Source organism: Culex pipiens, chromosome 3 (assembly GCF_016801865.2).
Source record: "Culex pipiens pallens isolate TS chromosome 3, TS_CPP_V2, whole genome shotgun sequence".
Classification (NCBI taxonomy): domain Eukaryota; kingdom Metazoa; phylum Arthropoda; class Insecta; order Diptera; family Culicidae; genus Culex; species Culex pipiens.
This window is the reverse complement of record NC_068939.1, coordinates 58,574,128-58,597,938: the sequence shown is the minus strand read 5'-3', so window position 1 is coordinate 58,597,938 and position 23,811 is coordinate 58,574,128. Positions and strand designations below refer to the sequence as shown.

Genomic DNA, 23,811 nt, shown 5'->3' with positions numbered 1-23,811 from the left:
ATGGAAGGGGTCGTACCGCCCCTCCGTCGCAAGATATAAAAAACAGACCTCGGATTCGTGATCAGGGACAAAAGTTACCCCTTAGGACAAAGTTTCACACAAATCGAAAAGGGGTCGGGGCAGCTTCTCCCGATTTTGTGTGAGTTGGTAGAGAATTACCCAACAATGTTTTTGATAACCTGAGAAAATTCTCTATATTTTGCTTTTTTGATCTCTGTTAATACGAACCGTAGTTGCTGAGATATTGCCATGCAAAGGTTTAAAAACAGGAAAAATGATGTTTTTGAATTCTCAATCAATCAACCCACCATTTTCTAATGTCGATAGCTTTGCAACTAATGCTCCGATTTTCAATGTTAAAATGCAAAACATTCGTGAAATTTTCCGATTTTCCTTTGACTAACTTTAAATCATGACAATCATTTCAAAAGGGCATAATATTGAGTGTTTAAAAATATTGTTTAAGAAAAGATCGGAAAATGTCACGAATGTTTCATATTTTAACTCCCATCTAAGGGAAATAGTCAAGTTTTGAATAACTTAAAATTTAACCAAAAATAAGATAATTCAACAAACAACAAAAAAATTAACAAAACCTTCTCATATAAATTCACCTCACTGCACACACAAAAAATCACGTTGGAGCTTATGTCGTGCGGTAAATGATGACAGGTTGTATTTTTCCGGCAAGTTTCAACCTAAATACCTTCTGATGGGAAGAAGATGGCGCACACCTGGTGCCTCCTGAAAACCATTTTTCCCCGAATTCAACCAACCATCACAGGAAGGTTTTTAAACGATATGGATTCTTGGAAGGTGCGTTTACGAACTTCCTGCAACGGGTGGTTTGTCACATTCAGGGGTATTAGATTGACTGGAAGAGGTTTGCTTGCGGAGATTCGAGCTTTTTCTATTTTTAAAGGTTTTGTTTGGAAAAACATTGCTTGAGTTTCAAAAAAACCAATCCCACAATTTTCCGTGACAGAGACCAACATCGCCCAATCAAGATTGGTGGTGTGGTGCATCTTGAAGCAAAACCGCCGTCTTCACGCCGAAAGACACGCCGAACCGCAAGCTTTTCCGACCGCGTTTTTTCTTTCTTGTGCTTCTTCCAATTTCCCGTGCTCTTTCGAGTGGCCCTCCAAGTGTCAGAAGCACATTTTGCTCCACTGCGGCCGCCGGGAAAGAAGGAGGTTTTTTTATGAAGGCTGGCCGCCGCGAGGAGCAGAAAAAAATTGTGTGTGTGTGTGCGCGATAGAGTATGAAAATTAATTGGATTTTTATATTGAAATTTTCCAACTTCAATTAAACTTTTTTAATAATTTTTGAAGAGTTTTCCGTACGCGAGGGCACCGCACATCGAATTCGAGCGGTCGTTTCACTTGGAAAATGATGTTTTTTCTGTCTCGCTCACTCTTCCGGATTTTTTTCCCGGGCCGTTTGAGTGCGAGTGTTTGTGGCCGGATTTTCCCCGCGAAATAATCGGTTGAGTGCGTTTTCCTCCCCGACATCCTCCGGGAGGTGGTCATCAACGGATCGACCTCGTTTCGAATCACGTCTCCCAAAAAGCCACTCCAAAACTGCTGCCCCCCTCCAGCCTTCCACTTAAGGAGACCACCCTCGTCACACGGTGGGTGAATTTAATCAACCGTAACTGGATTACGGGAAACATTAGCTGGGATCCGTTGAGAGGTGTTTTTTTTGTGCCTTTGAGAATTGTTCTCAGCCATCAAGTGATAACCGTGACATGGGTCAGCTGGACCCCGAACTGGCCGCACTTTATGACCTCTTGACTCGTTAAAGTCACACAGCAAATGAGTGGTTAAGGTCGATATTTCTTTTCTTTTTGTTAGTTCTTCAATTAGCTTTAATTCTTTAAAAAAACATTGCATTTCAAAATCCGATTGCAAAATTTCATTCCCTTCAGCAGCACTCACCAAAGGTGTTAATCCTAATTATCCTCTTTTCTCTCCCCCTCGAACCACTTCAAAGATTCCACAACTAATTACCTGCTCGACGTGTGCTTCCCTACGTGGAAGTAATTTTCCCACCTTGGGCGTTCCTTTCACCACGAGTGCATTTTTCCTCATTTTCCTCCCGCATGCATGCATTCGCCGTATAGTTTTTAAGAGCACCCCTCTCAGCACTAATAAAACTCTCGATCCAACACTGCTGGTAAAGGCGAAATGGTGCATCCGTGGAGACTTAAGAAAATAAAACTCTTACACCACCTTTATTTTGATGCACTGCACATGGGGGGCTGCAATGGCGCACTAAGAGCGTGCTCGCACTTAATTACTTTTTAATTATTTTTGAAATAAAGTAAAATTCATTATAAGCAAAGTAGCCTCCCGCTCCCTCCGAAGAGGGCAAAAACTTGCCTGAAAAACTGATCCTTTTCGAAACCGCTTAGGGTGGAAGGGTAAGGTTCTGTTTGCTCTCAGTTTTTAGAACTTCTCTCTCCAGTTTTTGCAGGTATTGGAGGGTAATGACAGGGAAGAAAAAGGAGTTTTTTTCTGGAATGGAAGGAGGGGTCTGGCAAAATTTCCAATCTATTCCCAATCGGTGGCCAACTGGAAAGTTTTTCAAAGAGAGTACACGGTGAAGATAGAGCTCCAAAATCATGAACAAGCGTTCATGAAAATGGGAACCACGAACAAAGTGTTCAAAACGAATTTCCAAAAACGTTCGTGATTCGTGATTTTTAATTACACTTTCTGTTACTGAAACATCCAATGCCAACTTATCAAAAATTTCCAAATTGTGGAAAAAAAAATCTTTGACCAATTTATGAATCAATACTATTTTTTCAAAAAATCAAATTTGGTTAAGTTTTTCAACATCATTTTTCAACATATAATCGAATTTGCAATCAAAAAATAATTTAGTGAAAATTTGATAAAGTTTACAATTAATGCTCATGTTTGATCATTTTTGAAAAAAAAATATTTTTTTGAAGAGCTGAGATATTTCTTTATGTTTTGCTTCATTAAACTATGTAGATACGATCTTTTGTTGCCATGCAATGATTGAAAAAAAAATGATGTTTTCTAAGTCTCACCCAAATAACCCACAATTTTTTAACATCGATATCTGATTTTCAATGTTGAAATAAGACAAAATTCGTGAAATTTTCCGATCTTTTCGAAAACACCATTTTAATTTTTTTTAAATCAAGACTAACAATTCAAAAGGACTGGCTGTGTATCAAAAAAAAATCTGGAAATATCTGGCCAACAAAAATTTAACAATAAAGTATTGAGAAGACAAGGAAGGATGTGAGTTTATTAGAAAAAAATAATGTTAATTACTGATGGTTTATTTATTTTTTGTCCTCAAAATGGTAGAATTAACAATTTTAATAAAATATTGTTTTACTTTATTTTTGATTTTCTATTAAACTCGTCCATTTGAATCAAAAAGTTTTTCGAGTTCAGAAAAAAATATTAAAATCTATCAAAATCATTCACAGATAACAATTGAATATTCTGGGTAAAACATAACAAATTTAGCATTCTCCTCCAACTCACACAACAGTTGCCCCGACCCTCTTCGATTTGCGTGAAACTTTGTACTAATGGGTAACTTTTGTCCCTGATCACGAAACCGAGGTCCGTTTTTTGATATTTCGTGACGGAGGGGTGGTACGACCCCTTCCATTTTTGAACATGCGAAAAAAGAGGTGTTTTTCAATAATTTGCAGACTGAAACGGTGATGAGATATGGGCTTCTATGTAAAATTGGACGCCCGATTTGATGGCGTACTCAGAATTCCGAAAAAACGTATTTTTCATCGAGAAAACATCTAAAAAAGTTTTAAAAACTCTGCCATTTTCCGTTACTCGACTGTTAAAAAAAATTGGAACATGTCATTTTAAGGAAAATTTGATGTACATATTTTTCGAATCTACATTGATCCAGAATCGATCCTTGGTCCCATCCTGGTCGTAGCACCAAATCCTGAAGGGTATGTGTACAATCGGTTGATAGAACTCTATCGTCGCGGCGAAATCGGTACTTTTTACCTGAAGTTTGATTTTAAACTGTCTCAAAACGTTCGGTCGCGATAGAACTCCAGTGCTGTGATCGTCTGATCGTGGAGGCCTGCAGCTGCACCACCAATTAGTGTATTTTTTCTCGAAAACAATTTGCGATTGGCCACGTTTTCTTTGCGAGCCCTTCAGAATTGTGCAAAGTGAAGATCGCCTATTCTATTCAACTGCGAACGCTGTTGACAGATGAATATAAACAGACCTGTGACACGCTCTTCCAGTCTGAACAAGTTGAGTACTCTCGCTCTCAAGAATAACATCAACAAACGTAGTCGAAGGGAAATCGACGAAATGGGCGATGACGTCTCTTCGCTTGGCGATCTGTGGGCCAAAATTCAAGGGTTGTTCGAGGATACCAACTCACGCATCGATTCCTGCAAGTCGGACCTGGAAATCCGTATCACCAGCGTGGAAGCTAAGTTGTTGGAGCTAAAAACTGACTGCAGTGTCAGCGTAAAACAAGTTTCCGAACGGCTCGACGAAACCCGCAATGATCTGTATGCTGTGTCAAATCAACTGGACCGCCTGGAACGTGCCCATGACCTGATCCTCAACGGTGTCCCATTCAGCCAGAACGAAGATCTGCAGGTGCTGTTTCGAATGATTGCTGCCAAACTTGCGTACAACCCCGCAAACACGCCTATTGTGAGCCTCAAACGCCTGTCCAAACAAGCCATAACCGTTGGAACTTCCCCGCCGATCTTGTGCCAGTTTGCTATCAGGAACGAGAGGATCGAGCTGTATGGCCGCTACCTACGAAGTCGGAACCTGACACTGCGAGACGTAGGCTTTGAAAGTAACAACAGGATCTTCTTAAATGAAAACTTGACACCCCAGGCCCGTGAAGTACGCTCTGAAGCCCTCAAGTTGAAGAAGCAAGGACATCTTCATCAGGTCTACTCCCGTGATGGCATCGTTTGCGTCCGTTCTGCTGCTGGTGCCGATCCTGTTGGCGTATTTTCGACGGGGCAATTGTTGGCGAGCTGCAAGAAACCCCTTTCCTAAAAGTTTTTCTCCTTCCTTCCCAGTTTTTCCCTTGATTCCCATCCACAGCTATCCATGATTCCTTCCCCTCCTGAAAGTCAAAAACCCTAAAATTAACAATCTTCCTTTTCCTTCAAGTTATTCTTTCTCGTAAGCCCCCATCCTTTGACTCCATTCCCTGAGTTATCCTGTGATTCCCTTTTCCGTCCTGAAAGTTATTGCTGTTGTTGGGTGCCGTTGGAGTTGCTGCTGCTGATCTGGGTGCTGTTATGGGTGCTGCGCTGTTGCTGCTGCCCCTTGGAGACGAGCCTGGTTTCACCTGAACCGCGTTGGTGCCGCTGCTGATGAAGTCTGAAGGTGATGGTGTACTGATAATATTTTTTGTATTTTTAAACATTTCTTTGACCGTTAACATCGATTTGCTGATTTACTTTTGTACTGGGTGAACTGCGACGATTGTAGGAGTTTGATTTGGAATCTTATAGAATGTTAAGTAGATTTAAGTGTTGCCTCTCATCCCTAGATATTAGTTTAAATGAATTGGGTCCTATAGTATGCTCTGTCTTGAAACTACCTCCACTTATTTTTGATTATGGATAATTCCCGAATTAGAAGTGTCTCTGCAAACATTCCCCGTATTGTTTTAAATGCTATGTTGAATCAAGATCATCTAAACATTTGTCACATTAACGTTCAAAGCATTTGTGCTAGGAATTTCTCAAAATTTTATGAACTTAAATCGGTCTTATTAAACAGTAAACTCGATATTATATGTATGACTGAATCATGGCTGAGTGATAAGATCACTGATCAAATGATTGCAATTGAGGGTTATAAAATTATAAGAAATGATCGAAACAGACATGGTGGTGGCATTTGTGTTTACTATCGTGACACTTTGTCCTGTCGTATTGTAAATAAATCCATCTACGATGCTGATTATGGCCGACAAATTACAGAATTTCTTCTACTTGATTTTCGTCATGCTAATGAAAACTTTTTGCTTGCGGTATATTATAATCCCCCTAATCTTAACTGTGCAGATATTTTAAAAAGCCATTTTGAAAATTTTAGCGTTAAATACAATTCTACGTATTTTATAGGTGATTTCAATACCAACTTATTATATAATTCATATCGTTTGCAACACCTTCGAGAAGTTGTATCTAATTTTTGTTATTCTTTCATCAACTCCGAGCCAACTTATTTCTACAGTTCAGGTTGTTCTTTACTTGATCTTTTTATCACTGATTCCCCTCACATGGTTCTTAAAAATGATCAGATCTCTTTACCTGGAGTTTCTCATCATGATATGATCATTTTTTCTTTAAATTACTCTTTATCTAAAACCTCTGACAGTACCGTACAATTTCGAAATTACGAAAGAATTAATTTTGCTGAACTCCAAAATGCGTTTTATGACTTTGCCTGGGGTGACTTTTATAGCATTGACAATCCTAATGTTCTTTTAGATTTTTTTATGAGAAACTTAACATATCTTCATGATCGGTTCGTTCCATTAAAGTCAATGCGTATAAAACATGAAAATTGTTGGTTCAATTCTGATATTGAAAGAGCCATGTTGAACAGAGATCTTGCCTATCGAACTTGGAAATCCACTAAACTTGATAGTGATAAAGTGAATTATAAAATTCTTAGAAATCGTACCAATTTTTTGATAAGAAAAGCAAAATCAACTCATGATAGAAGGAAATTCAACACAAATCTTCCAAGCAAACAACTATGGAATAACGTTAAAAAACTAGGACTCAAAGATGATAATCGATGTAGTAATAGTATTGATATCTCTAGTGAGCAAATTAATGACTTTTTCGTTTCTAATTTTACCATGGATGATTCAACGATACCCACTTTTGCAGCCTGTCCAAATGGTTTTACCTTCAAACCTTTTCTTGATTATGAAATTATTAATTCGGTTTTTTCAATAAAATCCAACGCTTTTGGCCTAGACGGTGTTCCGATCAAATTTATACAAATTATGCTTCCACTAATTTTACCGCTGATTAAACACCTCTTTCATAGCATCATTAAGACCTCTATCTATCCCCAGGGCTGGAAAACCGTTAAAGTGATACCTATTAAGAAAAAAGGTAATTCCTCTGCAATTGCTAACCTTCGACCAATTAGTATATTGAGTGCACTCTCAAAAGTTTTTGAGAAACTTATTAACACTCAAATTTCTTTATTCATCAACGATTTGAACCTACTGCATCCGTATCAATCTGGTTTTCGTAAAAATCATAGCACAGAAACAGCCTTGCTGAAAGTCCATGACGATATCGCTTTAACTTTAGATAAAAAAGGAATTGCAATTCTGTTATTAATAGACTTTGCTAAGGCGTTCGATCGGGTATCACATCGAAAACTTGTAAACAAACTTCGTTCTGATTTTCTCTTTTCTGAGTCAGCTGCAAAACTTATTGAATCTTACCTTATACATCGCAGTCAAGCTGTCTTTTGTAATGGGATATTATCAACTTTTCAAAATATTGGATCTGGTGTTCCTCAGGGTTCCATTTTAGGACCGTTACTATTTTCTCTTTTTATCAATAATTTACCTTTAGTTTTAGAACATTGCTCAATCCATTTGTTTGCTGATGATGTTCAGATTTATTTTTGTTCTGATTCCGTTTTTGATTTGTCTGTTATTAGAAATAAAATAAACAAAGATCTCTCAAATATTTACAAGTGGTCTCAACACAACCTTTTGCCAATTAATCAGTCCAAAACTAAAGCAATAATTTTTAGCAAATTGCGATCTCCTATTGTTTGTCCTGCTTTACTTTTTGGAAACGAACAGGTCGAATTTGTAAATAGAGTTAACAATTTAGGTGTTATCTTCACATCTGATTTAGATTGGGATGCCCACATAAACAGTCAATGTGGTAAAATCTTTGGAGTGCTAAAACGCCTTAACTTAGTTACTAGACATTTTGACTCTGCCACGAAAACAAGGCTTTTTAAGTCCTTAATATTTCCTCATTTCATTTATGGAGATTTTGTATATACTAATGCTTCGGCCGCAGCTATCAACAAACTTCGTATCGCACTTAATGCATGCATCAGATATGTCTACAATTTGTCTCGTTACTCCAGGGTTACCCACTTGCAAAAATCACTAATTGGTTGTCCTTTTGCCCAGTTCTATCGATTCAGATCATGTTGTACAATTCAGAAAATAATATTCACTAAAAAACCTAATTATTTGTTATCTAAATTAAGACCTTTTCGACAAACGCGCACATTAAACTACTTGTTACCTCATTTTAATTCTTCTTATTATAGTCAGTCAATGTTTGCAAGAGGCATTGTCTTCTGGAATTCATTACCAGTATCTACCAAATCGTGTACCACTATTGTGAGTTTTAAGCAGAGTTTATTAGAAGAACTCAATCGTTTAGACTAATTAGTTAGGGAATGAGAGCAACACAAAATTAGCAAGAAGCTTAAACAAAAACCACCTCACTCAGTTTGAAACATTGTAACATTTTAAAAGACATGAAGTCTTACGTTACTTAATTGAATAAATAAATAAATAAATAAATAAATAGAGGACCTAATAAAAATAAGTTAAGGGTCATTTTTTCATTTAGAACAAAATTTTTCATTATTGAATTACGTGGTTTTCCTAACATTTCAGAGTTTTTTTTAGAGTTTTACAATGTTCTACAAAATTGTAGAGCAGACAATTACAAAAAAATTGATAAATAAACATCAAGGGTTTGCTTATAAACATCACGAGTTATCGCGATTTTACGAAAAAAAAGTTATGAAAATGTCGGTCGTCGTTGATCATGACCGTTCACGACAGACACGGACGACGAAACAAAGTGAAACGCAAAAAGTAACTTTTTCAAAACTTTTTTTTTTCGTAAAATCACGATAACTTGTGATGTTTATAAGCAAACCCCTTATGTTTCTATATCAAATTTTTTGTAATTGTCTGCTTTTTAGAACATTGTTACACTCTAAAAAATAACCCTGCAAAGATAGAAAAAAAAAACGAAATTTTAAAATGAAAAACTTTGTTCTGAATGAAAAAATGACCGTTTTGGGTCAATGTTGATTTGAAAAGTACATTAAATTTCCCATAAAATGACATGTTCCAAAAATTTTTACAGTCGAGTAACGGAAAATGGGAGAATTTTTAAAACTTTTTTAGTGTTTTTTTCGATGAAAAATACGTTTTATCGGAATTATGAGTATGCCATCAAATCGGGCGTCTAATTTTACATAAAAGTCCTTTTGACACCAAATTTCTATCTCATCACCGATTCAGGCTGCAAATTATTGAAAAACACCTCTTTTTTCGCTTGTTCCAAAATGGAAGGAATCGTACCGCCGCTCCGTCAAGAGATATCAAAAAACGGACCACGGATTCGTGATCAAGGACAAAAGTTAACCCTTAGGACAATGTTTTTTTTTCGCAAATTGAAGATGGGTCGGGTTTCCCGATTTCGTGTGAGTTGTTAGAGAATAACCCGTATAAAAACAAAGCTTATTGCAGAAAAAAATATTTTTATTGTAAATTTGGATATTATTTGATATTTGTAAATAATACGAGATGCTAACCCTTACATAGCAAATGAACAATTTCCAAATCCACTCAATCAAACAACACCGAAGCATAAATTACTCGTGCGGTCAAGGTTCTGCATTTGAGCACACAAACTACTCACTGCCAACCCGTGGATTTGTGGATTCTATTTGCGCGTAATCGGTGGAGCGACCACCCTGACCACATTTATTTATCTAACTCGTCGATATCATGCATTTGATTGGATGTGGTTTAGGTGGTCTGCATGCAGCGTAGTTTGGCTTTCAGAGCTGGATTATCCAAGGTGTCAGCAAACAATTCCGGCTTATCATCCTAAGCCTAACCGGAAAAATGCTCAGTTGTGGGTGTATTTTTCACCCTAAAAAAAGCACACGTTACAGCTTTTGGCATGTGAAATCCACACGTGAAAGTTTCATGCTCGTAATATTTTTTACCCTCTTAACCAGCCGTGGTCTCGGCAGGAATTTTACCCCCGGTACCAAGTGGCGCAAAAGACAGCAAGATCAGGACCTTGTTTCGCCTGCCGATGATCAAAGCGGAAATAATCGACACTGAGTTGGCTGCTTGCCGTAAGCCTTTACTTCTCCCATGAAAGCCTTCCGGACGGGTTTTTCGTACATCCTGACCACGTCATACACAAACTCACATGGAGGGTGAAAAATATGAAATTTCCTTCTGACAACACCCCAGGGGAGCAGTTTTTGGTCATCTGCAGACGTGTTACCGCCCACCGTCCCTCCTCCGAGTTCGGCATAATTTTTACTTCATTTGTCGGAATGTGCTGGGGAAAAATTCCGCTCGCTCCCCCCCGACGAAGAGTCTCCAACACTAAGGTGTGATGAGGGGTGAGACCGGAGCTATTTGAGCCAGGAAATCGCCTCTGTCCCGAGCTCCGTCTAAACGACGTGGAAAACTAAGCTCCGACCCTTTGGCTTTGGTTTCACGCAGGACTCGCAGGATGACGGTGGCGACGTTCGACCAACGAGAGAAACGCCATTTGCAGGACGCTTCAAGGGAAAAGACACAAACTATTGGACAGTGGGAGGATTAAAAGCGATTCTTTTTTTTCGAAAACAATATTTTCAAAATTTTCAAATCAAGATTAACAATTCAAAGGAGCGTAATATTGAATGTTTGGCCCTTTTGAAATGTTAGTCTTGATTTAAATTTTTTGAAAATATTGTTTTCGAAAAGATCGAAAAATTTCACAAAAGTTTTACATTTTAACATCGAAAATTGACATCGACTTAGAAAACGTCAATTTTCCTATTTTTAAACCTTTGCATGGCCATATCTCAGTTCTTCAAGCAAAATATAGAGAATTTTCTCAGCTTTAAAAAAAAAATCAAAGGTAGGCAAATATGGCCACTCATTTTAAAAAAAGAATAACTGAGACTATTTTTTAAAAAAGATCCCTAAAAATGGCTATAACTTAAAAACGGTGCACTTGATCAAAATTTCACTGTAGTACTTTTTGATTTCAAATTCGATTTTACATTGAAAAATGAAGTTGAAATACTTTTGCGATCAGTACTTTGATTTTTTGAAAAAATCAGTATTGATTCAAAAAATCATAACTCAGTCAAAGATTTTTTGCGCATTCTGGAAATTTCTGAAAAGTTGGCATTTTATGTCCCCTAAAACATATCAGAAAATGGAAAAAAATAAAAGAAGTTTTTTTGCAAATCAAGTTTTAGTGACAAAAAGTGAAATTAAAAATCACCAAAAAAATTTTTACCTTGTATCATTCTTTTCCAGTTTAGTCCTTATCCATACCTACTCAACTTTGCCGAAGACACCAAATCGATCAATAAATTCCTTCAAAAGATACAGATTTATAAATTTGCATGCATCAATTTTGTATGGAAAGCTGCCAAATTTGAATGGAAAATTATTTTGACAAACTTATGATGCAAAATGGCTTCTTTGGGCATGCCAAAGGCAACAAAAAAGTTTCAACCGGATTAAAAAATACAAAAAAAAAATCGAATTACTGAAATCTCAGAGAATTGCTCATATGTAAAAATATCATCAGAATTGTACATTGATTCAATGTGTCAAACAAAGAAATTTTGCTCAAATGATATTTTCGAAAATGAAAAGTCACAAAATATAATAAGTTTCCTCTAACATTGGTAGAATTTAAAACATTTTTTTTAAATGAATTGTAGGCTATCTAATTATTTTATCATTATTTTTTAAATTCTTTTATCATTAAACTTATTTGTAAAATATTTCATTTGAAATTTTTAATTTTTTTTATTCAACTTGTGTTGACATATGGTTAAATTTCCAAAATACGTATTTTTTAAATGTTTTGTTTTGACATTTTGGGTATCCTTTTTTGATTTTTTTAGTTTAAAAATTTCATACAAAATATTTTTTTAGAATTTCCCTTTATTTTTTTCCTGGAACTTTGAAAATCAGGAAATAATTTTTAATTTCAGCCTTACAGAGTATTCGAATCGATGAAAATTAATTTCTCTTAGTTTCACCTAACTCAGAAACTATTGTTCTGATTTTCAGTGTTTAACCCTGTTCAGGAGGTTATTTTGAGCGACTTTTGTTCTGCGAAGAACTTCTCTTGTTTTATGTTTTTCTTGTTTCATTTTTGTATTTTAATTTGCATTTATGTCATCTTTGTTAATGTTTATTTTTGGTAGTATTTGGCCTATTCAACCACCTCCTATCATTACATTTTGCCTTTCTAATTTTTTCATGTTTTTACAGTCACTTTTTCAAAGTTTTGCTCGTTTTTCACATTTTCTGGTATAAAATTGAACCATTATCATTTAAATTGTTTAAAACTTCGTTGAGGCATAGTCTGGGATACTAGAAAAATTACTGCATACTGTTTTTTACTTGAAATATAGGAAATGTAAAAAACACAGCCAAAGTTGACCCGTAAAAAAATTACATTTTTAAAAACATTGGCAAGGTCGCATAAAACAAGTAAAACTTACAACTCAAAAATTTTCAAAAATTTCAAAGGTTCAATTTTTTAAATCAAAGCTCGTCTAAAAGCGGGGTTGAGTTGTAAAGGGTTAAATTGAAACTTTTGCAAAAAATTTCTTATCTTAAAAATAAAAATATTTTCGAAATTTTGACATCATGCTTTACTTTTGAAAAACACTTTTAAAAGATAATTCTCCTTATTTTAGACCCAATTATAACTCAAAAACGTTACATATTCCACCGATGGTGGTTGGTGCCTTCCTCACAATTATGTACATATTTGTTTCTGTAGTAAGAATGTCAAACCTTCAAATTTTATCTAAATTTTACTTCTACATGGAGTATGGGTCTAGAATCCCAAAAATCATTGGACGTAATATTAGAACAACACCTACGGGGCTGTTTCATGAAAATTGTTCACTTTCAATAATTATATTACATTAAAGTTTTGTAAGCCTTAAGGCAGCAAAAAATATATCTGTTCTTTTTTCCCGGGAGTTTCAAATCAACAAAATCCCGGGAGCCAGATCTCCGGATAGAATTGGACAACTTTTTCATCAAAATATTTGAGATCCGGCCTCTGAAATGTGTACAAATGACACTTAGGTGCTCATAACTTTTGATAGGGTTATCAGATCTTCAATCTTTTGGGCTTGTTGAAAAGGTCTTTTGATGACCTACCCAACGATGGGATGATGGCATGATAGATCCGGACACCTTTTTCATCAACATATTTGAGATCCGTCCTCTAAAATGTGTACAAATGACACTAAAGTGCTCATAACTTTTGACAAAAACTACCCTTTTTACAATCTTTCAAACTTTAGCCAGAATCGTTTTTTTTTGCATATCTTTTGAAGTAGGGGAAATCTACCCTTTCCAATCAAACACCTATCTTCGTCATATGGAGAGTTTGATGCTCGATTAAAGCTCCAAAAATATTATTTGGGCTATAAACTTACCAGCAACAGCACCGCCTCGAGTAAGCACGCAAATGTATGCCACTTACTGGCCAAAAAGATCACATTTAATGCACTTTTGCTCATAATTTGTATTTTGCGAGACCACTTCTCATCATTTTGTTGGCACACACAGTGACACACACGAGAATCCCTCAAACGCTTAATGAATATCGCCAAAATTAACTTTTCACTTTCGCTTACTTTTTCACGGCGCTTAAGATATGAAATTGCTTCCAACTACCGGCAACATGTTCTTTTGATCATTAGTAAGGCACTCACTTGAAGAATAATCCCGAAAAATGTAATAAATTAGCAAGCGCCATCAAAAAAACAAACGCGCCAAGTCGTTTGACGTTTCAATTTTCACTTTGCATTCCACTCGAAGGCTGAAGAAAACCGAGCGAGAGACGAAGGCAAAAAAGAACAAAGGCTGGCCGTCAACACCACCAGCAGCACAGCCAGCGATGCCAGGAAACTTTCCCTATAAATGCCACTTTTCGTGAGTGTTCGTTTGAACTGTCAGCGCAAATGGCAACACTCGACAGAGTGTTGGAAGAAAAAAGAACTAAGCCGATATTAGAAAAATGGGCGTGGCCCAATGCATTCGCCTCGATTAGAATACCCTTGGGAATTTTTTTTTGTTAAATGCTTGGTAAAGAAATAGAATAACTTTTAGTGAAAGTGAAAATAAACAGAAATGTTCACAAAAACTTGCTCTACTCGTTGGTGTACTTGGTTTTAGTAAAATTCAAGGGAGACTCTAGATTATCCAGCATCATTCAAACACGACCGCTTATTAGGATTAAAATGGGTAGATTTCCCCTACTTATCAAAACTTCATAATATTAACTAGTAGTTCACAGTCAGCACTCAAGCAAGTCAGACGTGCTTACAGTTTCTAGCGCATATTGTTTGAGATTGTGAAGATTTTTTTCGGCTATTGTTTCACTGGCCGAGGTGCCAGCCAGTGACCTTGGAAATCGCTCGGCGTAGCACCAAAATGGAACCCAAACGCGAGAGTACGATCAAACTCCGTTTCGGAGCCGGATCCAGGGGACCGAACAATGCGGAAGTGTTCAAGTTCTTCGGAAAGCAGGAATGGACCCACGAGGAGCTTAGTGCGATGTATCGGGATGACTACTCGATTTTCGTGAAGTTCAAGACGGAACAGCAGATGCGGGAAGCTTTGTCGAAGCTCGGTCCCCAGACCAGATTCGAGTACGATGACGGAACCTCGATGATGGTACCGGTCACGGCAGCAGCGGGATCCTTCAAGTACGTCCGAATTTTCGGACTGCCTCCGGAGGTGGACGACCGGTTCATTGCTACGGCAATGTCCAAATACGGAACGGTGCAGCAGATGATTCGGGAGCGTTTTCCGGTGGAAACCGGGTTCCCGATACACAATGGAGTTCGCGGAATACACATGGAGCTCGTCTCGGAGATTCCAGCGCAGCTGACAATTCAGCATGTCAAGGCGCGAATCTATTACGACGGACTACAAAACAAGTGCTTCGGATGTGGAGCTTTGGACCACCTCAAAGCAGCGTGTCCAAACCGGAAGGATGTCAACAAACGGCTGACTCCGGCGCAGAAACCAGGGACTGGTTCCTTTGCCAGCGTGGTGGCCAATGGAACAAGCGGAAAGGCAGAAGAGCTACCACCCAATTCTGGGATGGTTTTGCTGGGAAAGCTTGGTGCGGCGCCGCCAACAGCTCCGGCAGAGTCAGTGCAGCCATCGGAACCGACGCCATCTGGACCGCCGGAAAGCGGCCCATCCGATCAACCGCAGCTGCCAGCGGACCCGGTGATGCCACCGGTACCGATCGCACCGCAAGAACCGACGCCACCGAAGCCAGCGGACATCGCGGAAGAAAAGCAAGATCAGCCAATGGAGGAAGATGGGGAGAGAGAGCAGTCGGAGAGCGACGGTGAACCGATGGAGAAGGATGGTGAGTGGATTGAAAAAACGGGGAAGGGAGGGAAGGGGAAGGGAAAGCGTGGTCGTCCGAAAGGCAGGCCCGGTTCGGACTCTTCCGAAGTGGACACGAACGGCCGAAAGAAGTTCATCGTGCCAGGACAGGTCCACGATCTGCTCGATGCACAGGGAGACCGAACGAGATCGCGATCGCGATCAGCAGCCAAACCAGCAGGCGGCGACCTGCAACCACGCAAGTAAAAGAACCGAATTTTCCGGCGTTGACCCATTGCACTCACACATGGACTTGTTTTTGATTCGTGGACCATTTACTAACACAACCGATATTACTAACCCTTTTACTAACACCTTAACAATAGTTTACTTACTAACACAAAAGAAAAGACAACTTCTGTAAATATGAACTTTGTATATACTATAGCAACACTAAACTTAAACAGCAGCAACGCAAATGTAAATAAAAATTTATTGAAGGATTTTATTATGGATTACAATGTAGATATAGTTTTTTTGCAGGAGGTTAGTTTTGAAGATTTTTCGTTTATTTATTCACATAATTCATTGGTAAATATAAGTATTGATAAGAAAGGCACAGCAGTGCTTATTAGGAAATCTTTTTCATATTCTGATTTTATTCTAGATCCATCAGGTAGAATTGTTTCGGTTAGGGTAAATGATGTAAATTTGATTAATATTTATGCACACTCTGGGAACAATTTAAGGAAAGAGCGGGATAATTTGTTCACCGAGGCTTTGACAGTTCACTTAAATAAACCTGGAACCAAGTCGATGCTGATTGGAGGTGACTTTAATTGCATTTTGCATGCAGAAGATAGTAGAAGTTCACAAAAAAACTTTTCTTGTGGATTGAAACATTTAGTTGATTTGTTTAAATTAAAAGATATCGCGAAAATACGGAAAGAATGCAAATTCACCTTTCACAGGGGAGAATCTGCTTCCAGGTTGGATCGATTTTACGGATCTGATAACATCATTGGGAATGTTACAAGTTGTTCAACTATTCCACTCGCGTTTTCAGACCATCATGCTGTTTTGATCAAATTAAAATTAGATGATTATAAGTTATCCACAAGAGGACGTGGATACTGGAAAATAAATCCATGCTTCTTGTCGATGGAAGACGTAACTGAAAAGTTTAAACAAGAATATTTGAAACTGAAGCAAAGAGAAATATTTAATCGTGATTTGAGTAAATGGTGGTTTTTTCATTTCAAAGGGAAGGCAAAAAACTTCTACAAAAGTGAAAGTTGGCATTTTAACCAATCGAGCAGAAATTGTAAGGCTGTATTACTGAATAGATTAAATGAGCTTTCTGACAAATTAGCAAATGGTGATAATGTGGGTGATGAAATGTCCGTGATTAAATCGAAATTGATGTCATTAGAACAAAATCGTTTAAAGAATTTAGGGGAAAAACTACCAGCTTGTACTTTAGCGGAAGGAGAGAAAATTACAATTTATCAATTATCCAATAAGATACACCGTGGAAACATTTTTGGCTTACAACTGAGAGACGGTCCAAGTCACGAAGTTTTAACCGATAATGCTATACTCGGGCCAGTTATTCATCAATATTTTTCTAATCAATTTCAACAAAGTGAAGATAATATTAGCAGTGCGGAAATAGATAATTCAATTGAATCAATAAGTAAAAATTTAAGTAATGACCAAAAAATTAATTTAGTTAAACCAATTACTGTAGAAGAACTTTACGAAACTTTGAAAAAATGCAATCGAAAAAAGTCGCCTGGTCCTGATGGATTAACTTACGAATTTTATTTATGCCACTTTGATATTCTCAAAAATGATTTATGTCGTCTATTTAATCTTTATTTAAGAGGAGAGAGTTCACCTCCTAAAGAGTTTTCAGAAGGAATAATTACTTTAGTTCCAAAGAAAGGGGATAAAACACTTTTGGAAAACCATAGACCGATTTCGTTACTTAATACAGACTACAAACTTTTTACTAAGCTTCTCGCAAATAGAATTCAAATATATATGGAGGATTTATTAGGTTCAGGTCAAAGTGCATGCATTGCTGGACGATCATGTACTGACAACTTGAATGATGTTAGACGTTTAATCACGAAATCAGTTGAAAGCAAAACCTTTAAAGGAATGCTACTAAGTATAGATTTAGAAAAAGCTTTTGACAAAGTCAATCATAAATTTCTTTGGAAAATTCTAGAAAAGTTTGGGTTTCCAGAAAAAATTATCAAAATTTTACAGTGCCTCTATTCCAAAGCAACATCAAGAGTATTATATAATGGATTTCTTACAAATGAAATTAAAATATTTTCTTCTGTCAGACAAGGATGCCCGCTAAGCATGATTTTATTTGTATTGTATATTGAACCATTAATTCGTAAAATTGATCAATGCATTCTCGGGGTTCTTACTTACAATAAGTTCCTCAGAGTTGTGGCATTCGCGGACGACTTGAATGTATTTGTTCGAAACGCAGAAGAGTTTGACAATGTCCTGAGTATTGTTGACTCCTTCTCCCGATATTCGAAGGTTAAACTTAATTATAAAAAGTCTTGTTTTCTAAGAATCAACAGTTGCATTGGTGGACCTTTTAAAGTTCAAGAAACTGAACAATTGAAGCTTTTAGGTATTACTTTCAAGAACACGTGGAAGGATATCGTTGATATAAATTATTCTAAATTAATCAGTGACATGAAATACAGAATTAATCTCAACAATTTTCGAATGATGAGTTTATTAGAAAAAGTTTGGTTCATAAACACTTTTGTGTTATCAAAGCTATGGTATTTAGCACAAATCTTTCCACCAAAAAATCAGCACATTGCTACGATCAGGAAAATTATTGGAATGTTTTTATGGAAAAATAATATGTTTCGTGTTGATAAAAGACAACTTTATCTAGATGTGGATCAAGGAGGTTTGGGTTTAATCGATCCAGAATCAAAATGTAAAGCATTATTTATTAAAAATATTTTAAAGGAGCAAAATATATCTGCGACTGATGTTAGCGAAAAATATTTATTAGGTTTAAATTTTACATCAAAATTAACAAGAAATGGGAAAGAGTGGATTATGGTAGCTGCTGATTTAAACTGTAGTAGTCCGACTATAAATACAGCAAAACAAATTTATCGGAATTTCATTCATGAATATTCGTTTAAACCACGTGTTCAAGTTGAGCTTCCTCAAGTCAATTGGGGATCTTTGTGGAAAATCATGGGCCATACTTTTATTCTGGCCAAGGATAAAGCTAATTTGTACTTATTAATTAATGATTTAGTGCCAAATAAACGGAAACTGAAGCAGTACAACATTGGAAGAATTGATAGTGAAATTTGTGATTTATGTGGACAAATAGATACAAACTCTCATCGGTTACGAACATGTTCAGCAGGTTCTGAATTGCGTGAGTGGATGATAAAAGTTTTAAGAAAAAGATTCGGAATCCAACTTGGGCAGATTGATGATATTTTGTTTTGGCAAATTGACGAAAATAGTCACCTCCAAAAAGCAGCAATGTGGTTAGTAGTACGTTATGTCGCCTTTTGCGTGGACAAATTTCCCGGCCTTAGCTTATTTGTATTTCAGAAGAGTATTAGAGAATTTAGATGGAACTCGCGGACCTTTGTAAAACGATATTTTGATACTAACTTAAACATTTGTTAGTGATATAAAGGATGGATCTTGTAGGGCTTAGTAGGGCAAACTTGAGTGATACTATGTACATCAGGGAATTTAGGAATCCTCAAAAAAGTTGCTTGCTGTTTGAAATGTAATCGATATGGTAAACAGTTGCTAAATACAGAAAAGTTTTTAGAAAAAAAAAAAAAAAAAAAAAACAAAAAAAAAAAAAAAAAAAAAAAAAAAAAAAAAAAAAAACTAGGGTCTTGTGGGACCTTAAGACGGATCGAATGAGACTAGAACGGTCCAAATCAATTCAGCCAGTCCGGAGATAATCGAGTGCATTTTTTTCAGTGCACGGACTTACAGACATACACACGCACAGACATTTGCTCAGAATTTGATTCTGAGTCGATAGGTATACGTGAAGGTAGGTCTACGAGGTCGAATTAAGAAGTTCATTTTTCGAGTGATTTTATAGCTTTTCCTCAGTAAGGTGAGGAAGGCAAAAAGAAAAAAAACAATTTTCCCACTGTCCCATCGATACTCGCTAGCCGGTATAACCGAACCATGGGCCATGGCCGGAAAAAGTTCAACCAAAAAAACCACAGCAGTTCTCCCCCAGACCAGACCGTGGACGATGACCATGCTAGCCGGGACGGTGTGAAAGGCAATGTGAGTGTGTGTGTGTGTGTGTGTGTGTGTGTGTGTGTGTGTGTGTGTGTGTGTGTGTGTGTGTGTTATTGTTGTGGTTATTAGTGAGATTATGCTTTGTTACATAAATCTTATCGGTGGTTATTGTCGGATCAATGGACTTCTGGGGGCCTGGCAGGGGCTTTTCGGCACTACCTTGGGCGACGGCGGTGGTTCGAGATTTTTTTTTTTCGAGAAGAAAGCATCTATAGGTGTTTCGAAGTTACTTGGAGAGGTTCCTGGGCGTGAGGATTTCCGAGCAGAAAGGATAAATAGTGTAATGGGTGCAAATGGCCTCCGGGTCGTCGTCCAAAGGAGCGTTCGGAACCACCACGGGTGGAACAGATTGTATGGGTGAGTTGATTGGAAAATTGATTAAGTGTGTATGTGTGTGAGAGTTTGGGGGAAAGACTTCATGTTTGAAAGTATTTTCCTAAACAGGGGAAATTGTTTCCTGATCCCATTAAAGAACAATTGAAAGGTAACACCTTAAGAAACCTGAAGGCATAGTTACATCCTTCAACATAATATGTAATTAAATTTTCATTGAGTTGAAAACTAGAATAAATTCAGAAAAAAGTATGTCAACTCAACTCACCAAACGATGAAATGAAAATTGATCGAAAAAAAAAAAACAAATTGATGGCAGATGACTGCGTAGTTTTCCCACTTCTTTGCACCACCTTTTGTCGTTTTTACTCTGCTGAATGAAGTCAGTTGGCTACGTGAGTTCTGGAAAATCAGCATCACCTTTAACTTAAATCATTCCATTTCCTGTGAATCGAACGCGACTGAATGGTATCATCGCGCTGATTCCACAAAAATGTAATCACAATTGCTCAACATATATCCCAATATTTCCACTCACCACCACACTTCAAGCTGTGCAACAATTTGACCATTTCCAGCACCATCACGGTCGCGCAAATTTTACACCCCTATCGAAGCGCGCAACTGGTATTTGAGCGGAAACCCCGTGTCAAGTGTGGCTACCCCGACGGTGGCGGCACGTTGCACCTGTAAATCAAATTCCAACCGTCCCATGTTGACCATCATGGCCGCGAAGGGTCCGGCTGCATTCCAGATGTGTGTGTGTGTGTGTGTGAGCAACATTGAACCGTTCCTGATAACACTTGAAAATTTTGAACTTCATCATACTTGATGCACGGAAAAGTTGTTTTTATGTTTTATGTTTTATGTTTTATGTTTTATGTTTTATGTTTTATGTTTTATGTTTTATGTTTTATGTTTTATGTTTTATGTTTTATGTTTTATGTTTTATGTTTTATGTTTTATGTTTTATGTTTTATGTTTTATGTTTTATGTTTTATGTTTTATGTTTTATGTTTTATGTTTTATGTTTTATGTTTTATGTTTTATGTTTTATGTTTTATGATTTATGTTTTATGTTTTATGTTTTATGTTTTATGTTTTATGTTTTATGTTTTATGTTTTATGTTTTATGTTTTATGTTTTATGTTTTATGTTTTATGTTTTATGTTTTATGTTTTATGTTTTATGTTTTATGTTTTATGTTTTATGTTTTATGTTTTATGTTTTATGTTTTATGTTTTATGTTTTATGTTTTATGTTTTATGTTTTATGTTTTATGTTTTATGTTTTATGTTTTATGTTTTATGTTTTATGTTTTATGTTTTATGTTTTATGTTTTATGTTTTATGTTTTATGTTTTATGTTTTATGTTTTATGTTTTATGTTTTATGTTTTATGTTTTATGTTTTATGTTTTATGTTTTATGTTTTATGTTTTATGTTTTATGTTTTATGTTTTATGTTTTATGTTTTATGTTTTATGTTTTATGTTTTATGTTTTATGTTTTATGTTTTATGTTTTATGTTTTATGTTTTATGTTTTATGTTTTATGTTTTATGATTTATGTTTTATGTTTTATGTTTTATGTTTTATGTTTTATGTTTTATGTTTTATGTTTTATGTTTTATGTTTTATGTTTTATGTTTTATGTTTTATGTTTTATGTTTTATGTTTTATGTTTTATGTTTTATGTTTTATGTTTTATGTTTTATGTTTTATGTTTTATGTTTTATGTTTTTTTTGTCTTCAATAAATCAAGAATTATATTTTATGTTTAAATTCCACCGAATCACAGTTGAGCATGTGCCCACCAGAGTGTATTCGGCCATTGGGCAGACAAATCAAACAGCGTGATTGAGTAAATTTAATTAAATCCTTTGCTTGATTTCCAACTCTCCCGGTTGGCGGTGAAACTTTTCAACAATCGGACTCTCAACCATTTGCCGATTACGTTCGCCACTCACACACACTCTCGGACAAAACTCGCCCCCGGGAGGAAACAAAAAAAACAAAGTTCAGTTCATCGTCTTCTGCTCTTGCAACAGAATCAGATGTGAGGCCAACAAAAAAAGCGTCTCACTCTGCACAGGAGGAAGCGTGCTTGAAAAAAACACAAACTTTTCCCAACCAAAAGATGAAGTGCTGAAATCCCACCTCGGGGAAATTCCCGGTTTGTTCCAGCGGAACACGGTAAATGAATTTTCATTCAGGTTTGCCATTTTCCCGGAGGTGTGCGGCGGCAGCTTTCAGCACACACACACACACGTGCTTCTGCGGGGGGATCTCTTTTGAGTTGGACTCAATCAAGGTCTCATTTAAGCGACTGCTGGTGGAAAAGGTGAAAAGCTTCCGACGGTCGGTTGGGGGTGGGTTGGCAGAAAGTTTCTCTCCCCATCGCAGAGCACAGGTCTTAAATAATTGAGTAGACTTTCAATTGCAAAACTGCTAAAAGTGGTTTCCGTTTTTCTTATTCCTCCTTCTTGGCAAGTTTCCCGGAATTCTCCAGTGGGGATCACGGAAGGACTTTCCCCGAGCTGTGGCACGTTTACAAATCTAATTTCTGCGACCAACTCCAGGAAAAGATGGACGAAAGAAGAAAAGTCTATCAACCGCAGTTGTTCGTCAGTTCGTCAATCAGGATAAAGACGTCAACGGCCTCAATCCCGAACAGGCGCCCCTTGGGAATGTCGCCTCGTGGGGAAGGATGGGGGAGGGAGAGTATTTCCGTTTTATTGATTGCTTAATGATTGACTTGTGATGGAGACGTTTGGTGGAAGAACTTGAAATGGAGGATTTTTTGTAATATTTTGATATATTTTGGACTCTAGGGGACTTTCAATAAATACTAGGTTCAGAATACAAACAAGATTGATTATAACTTATGTTTTTGCCTCTCTTACAAAATAAAGGTTTAAGGTTTGCCTTTAGAAAAAAACGCTTTTCTCAGAAATCTTAAAAAAAATCGTGCAAGGTGGAGAATAGTCCCAGCAAAAAAAATATTACTAATTTGAAGGTTTTGATGTGCTTTTGCCTTCCTCACTGAGGTAAGGCTATAATCCTGCTCTGAAAATGAACTTTTTATTAAAAGCTCCTAGACCCAACTTCATGTATACATATCGACTCAGAATCGAAAACTGAACAAATGTCTGTGTGTGTGTGTATGTGTGTGTGTATGTATTTCAAAAAAAATCAAATTATTCGCTCTACAGCATTGCCTTGGCGTTCTCGATTGCAAGATTCCTACTCGAAACTAGGTGTCCGAAGGCTTGATTGTTGAGGCAATTGCAAACCTCTTTTTACACCTTAGCTTCCATCTACCCCGGGATTCGAACTGACGACCTTTGGATTGTTAGTCCAACTGCCTACCAGCGACTCCACCGAGGCAGGACCCAGGGAGACGACTCCTACACCTGGACTGAGCTCACGACCTAACCTTTGTAGGTTAGTCCGGGACCAACATTTACTTCCCTTCCGACGGAAGGCGTGATCAGACAAATCTCGTCTCGAAAAATGCCACCGGGACCGTCTGGGATCGAACCTAAGCCGACTGGGTGAGAGGCAATCACGCTTACCCCTACACCACGGTCCTGGTCATGTGTATGTATTTATGTGACCAAAATTCTCACTGAGTTTTCTCAGCACTGGCTGAACCGATTTTGATCGAACCAGTTGCATTTGACTTGG

General features: G+C 37.0%; 1 protein-coding gene across 1 annotated transcript; it reads left to right on the top strand.

The window, feature by feature from the left end:
- Window positions 1-4,238: 4,238 nt before the first annotated feature.
- LOC120417604 (uncharacterized) lies at window positions 4,239-5,801 on the top strand. The gene is made up of 2 exons (XM_039579710.1): window positions 4,239-4,835; window positions 4,890-5,801. The coding sequence occupies exons 1-2, from the start codon at window positions 4,239-4,241 to the stop codon at window positions 5,055-5,057; spliced, it is 765 nt and encodes a 254-aa protein (XP_039435644.1). The 3' UTR covers window positions 5,058-5,801.
- Window positions 5,802-23,811: the final 18,010 nt, after the last annotated feature.